General features: G+C 33.3%; 1 protein-coding gene across 1 annotated transcript; it reads left to right on the top strand.

Moving 5' to 3' along the window:
• Nucleotides 1–1,116: 1,116 nt before the first annotated feature.
• Nucleotides 1,117–10,228, top strand: LOC126704888 (uncharacterized). Its single transcript, XM_050403879.1, has 7 exons — nucleotides 1,117–1,186; nucleotides 1,321–1,513; nucleotides 2,955–3,018; nucleotides 3,116–3,166; nucleotides 3,299–3,478; nucleotides 9,116–9,246; nucleotides 9,988–10,228. Exons 1-7 carry the CDS (start codon nucleotides 1,117–1,119, stop codon nucleotides 10,226–10,228), a joined length of 930 nt encoding a protein of 309 aa, XP_050259836.1.
• Nucleotides 10,229–14,052: the final 3,824 nt, after the last annotated feature.

Below are 14,052 nucleotides of genomic sequence, written 5' to 3'. Positions count from 1 at the left end.
TCCCCATGAATAAATGGGCTCGGCCCATAAATCGTTGGGCCCCACACACCTAGTTCGTTTCGATTATTATTATTATTATTATTTTGTTATAAGAAAAACAAACGCACTTCGTTTTGAATTTGGATAGTCAAAACATGCACTTTATGGAAACAAATCACGTGCAATTATGAGCGATTTTCTAATTTTGGGATTTTTAAAATTTATTTATTCAATACTGTTAAAGTATATATATTTGGAAGGGTGTTATATGTGTTTATATATATATACACACACAAACGTTTGTTTTTTAATTAGTCATTATGCATTTAATAACAATTATCTTGGGGCATAATTGAAGGCAATTAATGCCGACGTGTTTAATAATTTTTTCCGTGTGGCACCTATATCTGTTTTGAATTCAAATTCGTTTTGGATTGTGAAATTAGTTTCTTGTTATATTACAGAAAATTAAGAAATACTAACAATTAATTTATGCACTAATTATGATTTTATTTTTAAATTATAGCACATGTGAATTTATGGCTTCATTACTTCGTTTTGATTTTTGACTTTTTTTTTTTTTTTGAGAAGAACATCGTTTTGAATTTGAATAGCCAAAACATGCACTTTATGGAAACAAATCATATGTAATTATGAGCGATTTTCTCATTTTGGGATTTTTAAAAATTTATTTATTCAATACTGTTAAGGTATATATTTGTTGTAGATTTTTCGAATATATATATATATATATATATAAAATCGAAACCTTTGAAACTCTCGCAATTTTCTACGTCAGCACATATTAAAAAAAAAAAAAAAAAAAAAAAAACTACAGCAAACCACGATACTCTACCAGCTCCATCTCGATGCTCTCTGCCATCCCCTACCATCTCCTCCTCAATCAGACCCACGGCAAACCTACAGCAAAGCATTGCATCGCATACAAACCAAATCCACTTTTATTTTCTTCAGCTCCACTCACACACAACTCTCAAACTCTCATTCTTCTCAAGCTTCCTAAGAACCCCAGGTCCAAAAATTGCCACCACAGACCCAATTTTCGTGTTCTAGCTTCTGCAAACCCAAATGGGTCTGATGGGTTTTCATGGCTGAGTCTGACTCGGTCGGTCCGGTATGGCTCAGACCGGCTATGGTCGAAACTCGGCGAGTCAGGGAAGAAGGAAATTGGGTTTGCTTGGAAGGGGTTAGCAAAGGTTGGGCTGAGTCGGAACGGTTTAGGATTGAGTTAGTGCCTGAATTTTTGAGTTAGAATCGGTGGGAGCGTTGGAAGGTAATTCTACACTTTGAGACCCTTTTGTTTTAATTTTTGTTTGGTAGATAAGAAACTGCAGGAAAAGGATAGAAAATGGACAAGTTTAAGTATTTTCTTCCGAACTGTGGAGTTCATTGATTTGGAGCTCTCGCGTTTTATTGCAGCTGTGAAGCTTCATTGCAAGATTGATAAAGTTGCAGGAGTTCTTGAGACTAATCGTCCAAAGGCAAAGAATGCTCTTTACCAAGCAACTATCAAGTGAGGGGACTTCCTATTGAACCGGATCTAAAAGCTGTCTCGTGTGGTTGATCTGTGAAGCATTATTATTTTTTTTTTATTTTTTTTTTCTGTTTTGGAAACAGTGCCAAAATTTGCTGTCACTTCCCAAGGATAGGAAGAAATGCTCATGGTTAGTTAGTTATTAAACTCATTAGGATTATTTTAGCAATATTTAGTCCACTATTTGTATCTGAATGCTATATCAAAAGTGTTGAGGTGAATTTTTGTAGCTTTGTATTGGAGATGTGTTAACTATGAGTGTACCTTGCACAACCAAAAAAAAAAAAAAATACAAATAAAGATAGCATAATTGAACTTGGTGGAAATGGAAAATTTTGAGCATTGCATGTAATCCATATATATATATATATATATATATATATAAAACCGAACACTATGAAGTTCTCACAATTTTTCACATCAGCACAATATTTAAATAAAATTATTTTTATATAATCCAAACTTAATAAGGAGTGAAACTTTATCTCTCTAACAAGTCCAAATTAAACCTAAACTCAAACTCATTATTATCAATTTTTTAAAACAAAATTATTTTTGCTCAATCCAAACTTAATAAGAAGTGAAACTCTATCTTTCTAACAAGTCTAACTTAAACTCAAACTCAAACATTGATAATATATCTCCAAATTTGCAAGGTTAATGATGAACACTATAAAAGCAAAGCAAACCCCAATATATATATATATATATATATACTTTTTTTTTTTTAAGCTGAGTAGAGGTATAAACTCTTCTTATATTATTTTCTTCTCCTTTATTTTGTTAAAAAAAAATTTTATTTTATGGTTTTTCATGTATTTTTTAAAATGTAATTTTCGTGCATGAATCACAAACTCTCTTTAAGTGTTTTTTACGAGATAAAAAAGCTTGCAATAATTGAAATTATTATTTCAAATGTACCCCATCTTTCTCTTATATCTCTCTATTGTTTAGTCACATATATTTTGTTTTGTTTCAATAATTTCAATAATTTCAAAATGTACCCCATTTTTTGGTCTTTCAGAAGTTTTAATATCTAGATTTTTGAGTTATTTTTTGCAGTATCTGAAATTTTCTGACAATTTTTTTATAATTCATTGCACGTTCAAGTAATAGCTTCTTCTTTAAATTGTAACACAAATTGAAGTCATGCAAGAGCAAATCATGCAAGAGTGTAGTTTCTTAAATTTTTTATAAAATTATTTTAATCTACCTTACAAATAGGTAGGTTCCCGTGCATAGCACGGGTTTGCGACTAGTTAGATTAATTTCATAACCTGACAAAATTAGATTGATCTATATATATATAGATAGTTGACAACATATGCATAATGTGGTATAGCGGAATACATCACATATCTATGGCTAGAACTAGAAGCGTTGTCCTACTGGTTCTGTTCACACTGTTTCTCTCTTTTAGCTGTAATGGAGTTTTTGGCAATAGAGGTATACATATTAATAAGCTGGCAAAGAAAACTATTCAGGTGAGACGACCATTATATTTATTTTTGAGTGTATATTTATGTTTAACAAATCATGTTTCGGTTATTATAATGAAAATAAATATTTTGTGATTTGTAGACAAAGTACGGGGATACGTATGATTGCATGAACTATTCTTATGATTTGCCGGTAAACCATCATTACTATGTCAAATTTTTCTAAGTTTTTAGCCTTCTTTATAAAGAAAAGTACGTAATGCTTACTTCAGTATTGTATTTAATATACAGGTGATTCCTCCCCCCCAACCTAAAGGAAGCATAGACCAAAAGTCTTCACCCCAATTTAAACCCATCTAATTTTTGGCTAAATGGTAAAGGTTGTCCAGATGGTTTGGTTCCCATTAGGAGAACAACGAAAGATGATCTCAAAAGAGCAAAATTAGCTACAGAGATACATGCCTCAAAATATAATCCACTCACTACTGATAAACATGGCACTCATGTGAGTTCTCATTGGTTCTCTCTTTTATTATTTATTTATTTATTTATCCCTTAAACTATGATTTTTTTTTTTTGGTTTGTAGTTGTAGTTGCTTCTTTTTTTGTTTTGGAGAAATAGCATCTATAACAACTATACATTTTGTTTTAAGTGTAATTTTTAATTGGCTTATTTAAATATTGTTCTGTATTATTTCACAATATGCTATATGTTAGGAACATATTTTTATGTAATTGGCATATCTTTTAACAAAACGCACTTTACTTGTATTTGGATAAATCTAAATAGGTTCAAGATGATCATTACAAGTGATTAAATTGAAGACATGAAGATTACTCAAGAACTGCTCAAGAAAAGTGCAATCTGCAGGTCTTGATACCTCCTCGATAGAAGTTCGATCTGTCGAGATTTATTAAATCTCGACAGATGTCTCGATCTATTGAGCTTACGAGATTTAGATTATAGCTAACAACGTTTTTATTCTAAAAGGCTATTTGTTTATGGGTTTTGTATAATCCTCATAGGACTTGGAAAACCCAAGGTTTGTGGGTTTGTATAATCCTTATTGGACTAGGAAAACCCAAGGTTTATGTAAACCTATTTGGAATAGGATAGCCCATTAAGCTCCTATTTAAAGGAGGTGAAAAAAGAAAAACCTAACCCTAAAGAGTTTCATAAGATTTTTTTTTTGAAACCCTAAATAGTCTCCTCCTACAGAAGAAAGAGTTCTTTCTACATTTCTTGTACGCCTTTGGGTTTTGTAACCAAGCAAAGTCTCTTGCACCAACATTGAAGATCTTATTGGTGTTTCCATGTGAAACTGTTGCAAATCAACTACAACAATCAAAAGGTTGTTGTGGAGTTAGTCACGTACTGAGATTCATACAAAGGAGTAAGTCGCGTACTAGAATCCGCGCATCAGATTGGTTAGTCACGTACTTGGGAGCCGTGCATCAGAAATGGGAACTGTCACTACAGAACAAGTCCAATTGGGTATTGGGGTAAGGGTTCAACTGTAGGTTGGTAAGGTACTTGGGATTTCTTTACTTGTAACCGTTTGTTGTGATAATAGTAGAGTTTCGGGAGTGGTAACCTAAAAATCACCCGGTGGGGGTTTTTGTCGTTAGGTTTTGTCTATTCGTAAACAAATCACTCTGTTATTTATTTTCCGCTACATAAATAGTTTATTGGTGATTTGTTTGTGCTACCATGCATTTGCATGATAAATTGATTAATTAATAACTTGGTTAATTAATTAATTAATTTCTATCACAAGGGGTCATTCAGTTTGTGGCCTATCAAGTGGTATTAGAGTAGACACACTCTGATTAGGGTTAATCTTTGTTGTGTGATCCATTGACCCCTGTTGTCATGGAAACTCTTGATTGTTTTGATTTGCATGATCTTATTTTGAATGATGATGATAATATTCAAGATGCCTATTGCAAGCTTTATAATTTTTGTATGAAATCTCTTGAATGTTCTACAAAATTAAAAGCTAAATTTAAAAAGGTCAAACTTGAAAAAGATGATTTGATTTCAAAATTGGATGAAGCCAATAATTTGAATGAGAATTTTAAAAGTCAAATTTCATCTCAGGTGGTCAAAATTAAGAGTTTGGAAGAGAAACTAGTTGAATTTAAAACTGAAGTTAAAAAATTAACTAGTGCCAAGCTTGTTGTTGAGCCTAACTCAAAAGAAAAATGTTTTTATATTCCTTAATTTAAAAGGAATAATGAAGAGTTGAAGGCTAATATTGCTAGGATAGACAAAGGTAAACAATCTGATGTTAACGCTGAAGTTTTTAAATCTATGTCTAAAACTCCTCCTAGGTTGAATAAAAATTCTGAATTTGTCCCCATTTGTCATCATTATAATATTATTGGTCATATTAGGCCAAATTGTCCTAAATTGAGGTCTCTGTCAACCTTTAAGGTTAGACCTCCTTCTAGGAAGTCGAGTAGCTCTAAAACTACTCATGTTTGTCATCATTGTGGTGGTTCTGGTCATACTCGCCCTAATTGTTTCAAGTTGTTTCCTCATAAGCGAGTGTCAAATAGGTCTCATCCTTTATCTAAAGGCTTTGTACCTATTCTTGGTGAGTTATTAAAAACTTTGAGCTTTTTGACTCAATTTCAAGGGAATTCTAATTCCTCGTGCTGTGTGGATGATAAAGGATCCTAAGACTTAATTGTCTTCTCTGTTTATCCTCTACTTTAATTCTTTCTATCTAAAGTAGGACTCTCTTTGCTTGATTTCTTATCATGCTTGATTTGCATCTGCACCCTTTTATCATGCATTCATGCATATACATATTTCTTTCATGCTTTCATGTTGTTTGTCTGTTTTTGTTTGGTTGTTCAGTTTTTTATTTTGTTTTGTTTTCAAAATAAAAATAAAAAGAAAAAAAAATCAGAAAAATACAAAAACAGTGTGTGTTTTGTGTACATTGGTACTTGTGTACCTTGGATGGCCATTGAAACAAAGTCTTCTAAATTTTGTATCATTTGTAACTTAGATGAGCATCTCTATGCATAACTAAGCAAGTGAGATTTGTGGCTTTTGTTAGTGATAAGTAAGATTAAGTTATCTCTTGTACTTAACACTCGTATCATTCTTTTTGACGGGAAGGACTAAAAAATCCTAAGAGAAAGGCATAAATAACCATCTCACCACTGTTGCTCGCCAATCATAATATGACACCTGTATGATTCGGCATATGCAGCGTCAATGACATTTGTGTGCTTAGGCATAGCAAAATTGAAATGTCAAATATCATTGGGTATTTCTTTTCTCTCTTTAATATGCCCAAGCATGATATGCTTAAAAGAAAAATATGCAAAGAAAAAAATCAAAAGCAAAAAGATCAAAAATGATTGCAATCGTGTATTCTAGGAGATGTGAGAGTTATAAGATGTATATCGAAGGTGATAGTCCCCATCAAGCAGTTATGATTGTGTGTGAATTAAAGCGATTTTCTCATATCTCAAATCGTCATAACATGTATATACTTATGCAATCTTGCGATACTTTTCACACACAACACGTAATATTTTTTGCTATTCTTGATACATGTGTAGGTACAATGTGATTTGGCCATCACAAGGTTTTACATGTGTTAATGTATGCTCACTAAATTGTCGTGACTTGTTTTTGAAATATAAAATTGGTTAGACTTGTTTAGTGTGTGTGTGTGTGTGTGTTTCTTTTTGGAGATCCATGTGCTTAAAATTATTTTTGAGAGATGATTTTGAGAGCTTAATATGTTGAGTGGATCATTGATTGAGTTGCTTGTTGGATTGCATTCATGTCTGTGTTTTTCACATCTCGAAAAATTGATTTTAAAAGTTAGCTCGACACCTCCTCGATACCTTGCTGTCTGTTGAGCTTCTTTAGCTTTTTCTTATCGCAATCTCGACAGCTTCTTGATACCTGGTGGATCGATCGAGAATGGCTCTGCATCCTCGATAGCTTCTCGATACCTGGTCGATCGATTGAGATTCTGTTCTTGTGTCTTTGGTTTGTTCCTCGATACCTTCTCGACACTTGCATCTGTCGACGTTCTGTTCTCTCGACACCTGTCTCGACACCTCTCGATCCATAGAGATCCCCTTGCATGCATTTCATTTTTTTTGTTTTGCATTTTTTTTTTCTTTGTGTCCATAGCATCTTGTTTTTCTTTTCTTGTAGGTCTATGGTTTCTTGTTCTCCTCGTTCCCTCTTTGTCAGTTTTCTGTTTGTCTTCGTCATGTCTTTTGGCTTTTTATGCCCTTTGACAATCATGTCAAAAATGGGGAGAAATTTGAGAATTGAATGTTTTTCCTCAGGGGGGGTAATAGATTTAGGGGGAGAACCTCATGTTAAAGGGAAGAATGTTTTTGATGTAACTAACTTAGGGGGAGAGTTAGTTTGATACACTTTGATATTGATATATTTTTTGTGTTGTGTATCTTTTGGTTTTGTAACCATTTACATACATCATGTGTTGTTTCTATATTAGATGATGATGTATGTGTTTCACTCTTTATCTCACATGTGTTGTTTCTTTTCTCTCTTTATACACATGTTTCTTATTTATTTAACTTGTCATTATTTTCCACATGGTACCTTGATGTGTTTTGTTTAGTGCCTTTCAAGAAAGACAAGTTAAAGCCAAGTCAAGATTCCGAACCTTCTTCTTGTAGCAACTTCCAAGGTTTAGATCTTTTACACTAGGCTTATTTATTCTATAATCTTGAGTAGAATGTGTTCTAGGACATTCAATGTACTCTTGTGATTTGTCATGGATTGCCAAAGGGAGAGATTGTTAGGAACATATTTTTATGTAATTGGCATATCTTTTGAAAAAACGCACTTTACTTGTATTTGGGTAAATCTAAATAGGTTCAAAATGATCATTACGAGTGATTAAATTGAAGACATGAAGATTACTCAAGAACTGCTTAAGAAAAGTGCAATCTGCAGGTCTCGATTCCTCCTCGACAGAAGCTCGATCTGTCGAGATTCATTAAATCTCGACAGATGTCTCGATCTATCGAGCTTACGAGATTTAGATTATAGCCAACAACGTTTTTATTCTAAAAAACTATTTGTTTATGGGTTTTGTATAATCCTTATAGGATTAGGAAAATCCAAGGTTTGTGGATTTGTATAATCCTTATTGGACTAGGAAAACCCAAGGTTTATGTAAACCTATTTGGAATAGGAGAGCCCATTAAGCTCCTATTTAAAGGAGGTGGAAAAAGAAAAACCTAACCCTAGAGAGCTTCATAAGGCTTTCTTTTTGAAACCCTAAGCCTCCTCCGATAAAAGAAAGAGTTCTTGCTACGTTTCTTGTACGCCTTTAGGTTTTGTAACCAAGCAAAGTCTCTTGCACCAACATTGAAGATCTTATTGGTGTTTCCATGTGAAGCTGCTGCAAATCAACTACAACAATCAAAGGGTTGCTGTGGAGTTAGTCACGTACTGGGATTTGTGCAAAGGAGTAAGTTGCGTACTGAGATCCACGCATCAAATTGGTTAGTCATGTACTTGGGAGCCGTGCATTAGAAAGGGGAATTGTCACTACAGAACAAGTCCAATTGGGTATTGGGGTAAGGGTTTAACTGTAGATTGGTAAGGTACTTGTGATTCCTTTACTTGTAACCGCTTGTTGTGATAATAGTGGAGTTTCGGGAGTGGTGACCTAAAAATCATCCGGTGGGGTTTTTGCCGTTAGGTTTTCCCCATTCATAAACAAATCACCGTGTTATTTATTTTCCGCTGCATAATTAGTTTATTGGTGATTTGTTTGTACTACCACGCGTTTGCATGATAAATTGATTAATTAATAACTTGGCTAATTAATTAATTAATTTCTATCACAAGGGGTCATTCAGTTTATGGCCTATCACTATAGTAGGTACAACAGATACAAACACAAAGTACCATGGAGGTTATTAGATCATTAGCGTTTATCATCCAACAGTTGTGGGAACCCAATACAGTTCTGGTTGCATAAAGGTCCAAAATGGTCCGGATAGCATAGAAGTTGGATGGACAGTAAGTGTGGAATAGGAAGCTACTTTATAGATTAAACAATTATTTAATGAAGAAAAAATCACAACCTTTGGTGTATTTCAAATTTCCCTCAAAATGCAGGATGCTGCTAATGGAAATTGGCGTTTAAAAGTTGATAATGATGCAAGAGAACTCGGATTCTGGCCAAAAAATATATTTACTGCTTTAGGAGATGGTGCTAATTACGTTGAATGGGGAGGAGAGGTGTATAGCACGGTTTTAAAAACCGGACTGGACCAGTCGGTTCAACCGGGAACCGGGAGCCAATCTGGTCCAGTTAAAAGTCCCAAAACCGGTCAAAAACCAGCCAAAAACCGGTCAAAAACCGGGGTTGAACCGAAAATTTAAAAAAAAACGGTTCTATGTCTGGTTCGGTTTTTAAAACCATGGTGTATAGTCCTCCTGATCATAGTTTTCAGAACCGGACCGGACTAGGAACCGGGATGAAAACCGGTTTTTTAAGCCTAAAGAACCGGATTTTTTGTTAATTCCATGAATCGCTAAAACCGGGGTTGGACCGCACGAACCGGTGAGAACCGTGCGGTCCAACCCCTAGCAATTTTTTTTTTTTTTTTTTTACAATTTTATTCTACTTAATTAAATTATCCATCTCTTACAAGGAATAAAAAAAATTATAATTAAAATTCTTCAAAGATATTCAAATTTACTTAAAAAATTAATCATAAATTTTAATGTTTTAATGGTTATTATTTTATTTTATTAACTTTCTTATTTAATTATTAAATATATGCTTGAAAATCATTAAATTTCGCTCACATATATAGATATATTGTCAATTTTGCTAGTTTTATAAATTTAATATCTATATTTAGGCTTTAATTAATTATTAAATTAATTATGACGTCATCACGGTTCGACCTCAGTTCGACCTCAAAAACCTTGGACCTCTCCCTTTTACGGTTCAATGAATGGTCCGGGTCTGAAAACCTTGCTCCTGATTTGCCTAGTCCTCCCATGGGCTCTAGGTCTTCCATATTAGAAACAACTCGATATGATGCATATTGTAGACTCATTAAAACATTTAATGAGACTGATTATGCTGTGAATGCTGTTAGTACAAAAGCATTTTCAGATGTCAACCAATATCAAGTTAAGGATGAAGGAGATATAGGTGAAGCTTATTTTCAGCACCTAGTACTATTTAGGGGTCCGGGTGGTTATACTGGGTCTTAAGATGTTCAAACTTCCACTTGGTTTAGTGTGTGTATTCTCATAAAATCCTTTAGGTTTTGCTCAATAAATTCATAAATTTATAATCTTAATTTTCTCTATTCATCTTTATGATATTTATTGTTGTTCATGTAGAAGTGTACTAGCCCAATTCATTCAAAAAATTTGTAAAGTTATTTTGCTATGACCTAAGTTTGTGGTTTCCTTAATTTCTTCTTTCTTTGTCTCAACCTAATAAAATTGTTAGTGACATATGTGCCATATTTCAGAAGAACTAGTCAAGTTACAATTAGGGTTTCTCGAAACATGAATAATTCGTTTGGAATATAGCGCAAATATGACTAGTACTTTCTTTAGTTATTAACAAAAGTTTTTAACAACCTAAGAAAATTGTTAGACATATAGCTTTTTATTTTTTAGAATAATAATAAAAAAAAAACTCAATAATTTTACCCCCATATGTTCAAACTTCAAAAGATATATAAAATTATTGAGTTTTTTTTTTATTATTATTCTAAAAAATAAAAAGCTATATGTCTAACAATTTTCTTAGGTTGTTAAAAACTTTTGTTAATAACTAAAGATATATATAAATATATATATATATATATATATATATATTTTTTTTATATGAAGAGTTTGAATTTTGTAAGAATGGGTGTAAAATTCATGTTTTATACAATCCAATAAGAAATTGTCACATCAACATTTTATTTAAAATTCAATATATCCTACCACACTTAATAACATCTCAATAAACTCTCAATTGTTTGGATTTATATATGGGTATTAGAATTAATGGGTGTGGTTGTGCATATTCTTAAATATGTGATAAGATGATGTGGTATGTTGGGATTAGAGGAGTAAAATATGGAGTTTACACTACATCCTTACAAAATTTAATCTCATATATGAATGCTTATTAACTTCAAATTATCTCAATGGCTCAAGGGTGTTCAAAGGATGAGTAATTGTCCATTGTAGTCATGAACTTTGAAGTGTGAATAGAATCCCAACTAATTTGGCATCTTTAGGATTAAAAAGAAGACAACCTTAGAGCATTCACATAAAAAATGCTATAATGCTAAAAATGCTAATGTTACAACCAAAACACCAAAATACCTACTACATCAAACATGCTAAATGTTAAAATTTTTGACACCTAGCGACGGTGAGCTACCATCTCTAGCAGCTCACTGTAACTAAGTGCTATAATAAAATAATAGCATTTTAAACCCACTAGTCACTCGTGCCTCTTTCTTTTCTATTAGGTCTACTTCTTTCTTGTTCTCATCTTCTCCCTCTCTCCCTCTCTTCTTTGTATCATGCCTTCCATCGTCCGTCCCTTTCTTTTATCTTCTTCTTCTTCCTTTTTTATTTTTATTTTTGCTATGGCCGAAAGGTTGGATTTTGGATTTTGAGTTTGGGTTTGAAAGGTTGGATTTTATAGTGGTTATTGGTTTGATTTTGGCTTATGGGCTGTGGTGGTTAGCAAGTGTAGGTTTGGGCTGTAGTAGTTCCAGTTGTGATTGTGGGTCTCAGTGGTTTCAATTATAGCTAATGGGTCTCCGGTTGTGATGTGTGTTTGGATTTGGCTAATGGGTTTCCAGTTGATAAATTGCATGATGAGCAGCATGTTTGTTTGCAGACTGAGTAGGTGAATTCATCTTTAAAACCACTATATACTTATAGTCAGATTTTTGAAGATGAACTAGAAAAATTTAGAATGTATACAGAGTTTGTTGACAATATTAGAGTACATAACACCACTAAGGTATAGGAGAATTCGTAAGTGGTTGAATCTGGACTCTACATGTGGAGCAGTTGTGAGGAAAGAGAGAGAAGGTGTTGGCTAAGAGATTTTGTCTTGGTCTGTGCTAAAATCATACTGCCTTGAGAAGGAAGTGAAATTTACACCTGACACAGTACTCGAGCACTCACCAAAAAGGGACATAGTGACTTTTCAAGGTTTGAGGCTATGAGGATACCCTTTATTGGTTGAATGCACAATGAGTCACCCTAGAGACACATGTACCAATAACAGTATTCTTGATATCCCTCTTGATGACCAAGACTTGTCTCCCAAGCAGTGGTAAAGCTACCTATCTACAGGTCCTAGTGCCACGTTGACATAGTTCTTATCCCTTAGTCAACAGATAATATCACAGCTGCAAAAAGATCTAAAAAAGAATATGATGAATTGACACCTATCCTTTGTACTTAGCCATATTCCTTAGAGTATAAGAGGAACATGCAGCTGTGTTATTAGGGCAAGAACCCAAGTAGATACTTTGAGATGAAAGTGGAGAGTTGGTATGAAAGAAAGACAACCTCATTGTAAACTAATCTCTTTTTCATACACAATACAAGCTAAGCCGAGTAAGAATGTTATATTCTTGCTCAAACCATTTTTTTTATTATCCCTTCTCTAGGGTTTTCCACCTACATTCTGTGTTGTTTTGATAATCAACTTCTTCTTCTTGTTTAAATGTGCATCTTTTTCATGTCCTATCATCATTTTCTTTATTTCTTGTTTGAGTGTCATGTCAAAGCTTGCATCTTTTCGAGTTTTCTCATGTAGATGTATTGTTAGATAACTTATTTCACTCCCATAAATAAGCTCAAATTTAACTTGCACATACAATTAGTAACATAAATTCCAATATTTCTAGGGACACACTTAAGTCAAATTTACAGAGATCTGAGTTGAGACATGTAATTAATCTCGTGAATGATTGTGGATTGGCCTGGGTAAAACAAAACTACAAAGACGCCTCTATAAAGGATACAGATATAGCAGGTTTGAACAATCTAACAGCAAATCAAGGAACTTTGGGCAAGCACATGGAAGAGTTTGCTGAAAGGTGAGCGGAGTTTAAATGGAGTGAGATGGCTAACAGTAACAATATGGCACATGAGTGGTGGGTTGGTTGGCTTTGTTTGGGAGATATGGAGAAGAGAGATGCACAGGCAGAGAGAGTGAGAGATGAGAATAAAAAATAATTAAAAATATAAAGAATGATATTTTATTGAAGTGGTAAAAAAAAATAAAACCTTTGATTTTGGGTATATTATAAAGTGGGGTGTTAAAATAAATACAGTAGTGTTTTGAGATGCTTCTCGTACTATACTGCAAAGGCTTTTATTACCAAGCAAATATCAATTTCCATATTACAATGCATCATCTTACTTGAACATGGACAAGTCCAATGTTGAGGAAACATATTGAGTTTGGACAGTCCCTTTACCGATTCATAAGCTAAAAAGTAAAAAAAAAAAAAAAAGGAAGTAGACAATAAATTTTTTTTTTTTTTTTTTTTTTTTTTTGCAGTATTTATGTTACTATGATGCAACTCTATCCACATTGTTGAATGATATAAATGTTTAAGTGTAATGACTCAAGTACGATATTATGGATTTTGATATTTAAATGGATTCTTATATGTTTCCTTGTAACTGTTGTTCTAATTAATCTTATACAATCCTTTAGGGTTTAGGAAAAGTACATTATCAAAAAGCAACAAATAGGTTCACTTTGATTTGATTTGTATCTTTGATAACTGTTATTTGCATGAACATCCATTGCATACGTGTGACTTGCATCTGTTGCATGATTAGCTCGAAAATCACGGTAGTAGTAGCCTCATATCACAGCCCCCATCGGGGTGCCATACTATTTGGCCAACTATGCCCATCTCACACAGTTTGAAAGGTATATTATTATGTTCTAAGTAGCTAGAATGTTTAGACTACCCTTCACCTTCATATGAATCTCAAACGAATATGAGTTTGTAGTCTATTATTCTTCTATGGATTCGACATGGAGT

Source organism: Quercus robur, chromosome 11 (genome assembly GCF_932294415.1).
Source record: "Quercus robur chromosome 11, dhQueRobu3.1, whole genome shotgun sequence".
Lineage (NCBI taxonomy): Eukaryota > Viridiplantae > Streptophyta > Magnoliopsida > Fagales > Fagaceae > Quercus > Quercus robur.
This window is presented reverse-complemented; position numbering and strand designations above follow the sequence as displayed.

Coding starts and splice junctions, on each gene's coding strand:
- LOC126704888 (XM_050403879.1), top strand. CDS start 1,117: ATGGCTCAGACCGGCTATGGTCGAAACTCGGCGAGTCAGGGAAGAAGG. Junction 1,187..1,320: donor ATTGGGTTTGCTTGGAAGGG/GTTAGCAAAGGT, acceptor TTTGTTTGGTAG/ATAAGAAACTGCAGGAAAAG. Junction 3,167..3,298: donor ACTATTCTTATGATTTGCCG/GTAAACCATCAT, acceptor AAGGAAGCATAG/ACCAAAAGTCTTCACCCCAA.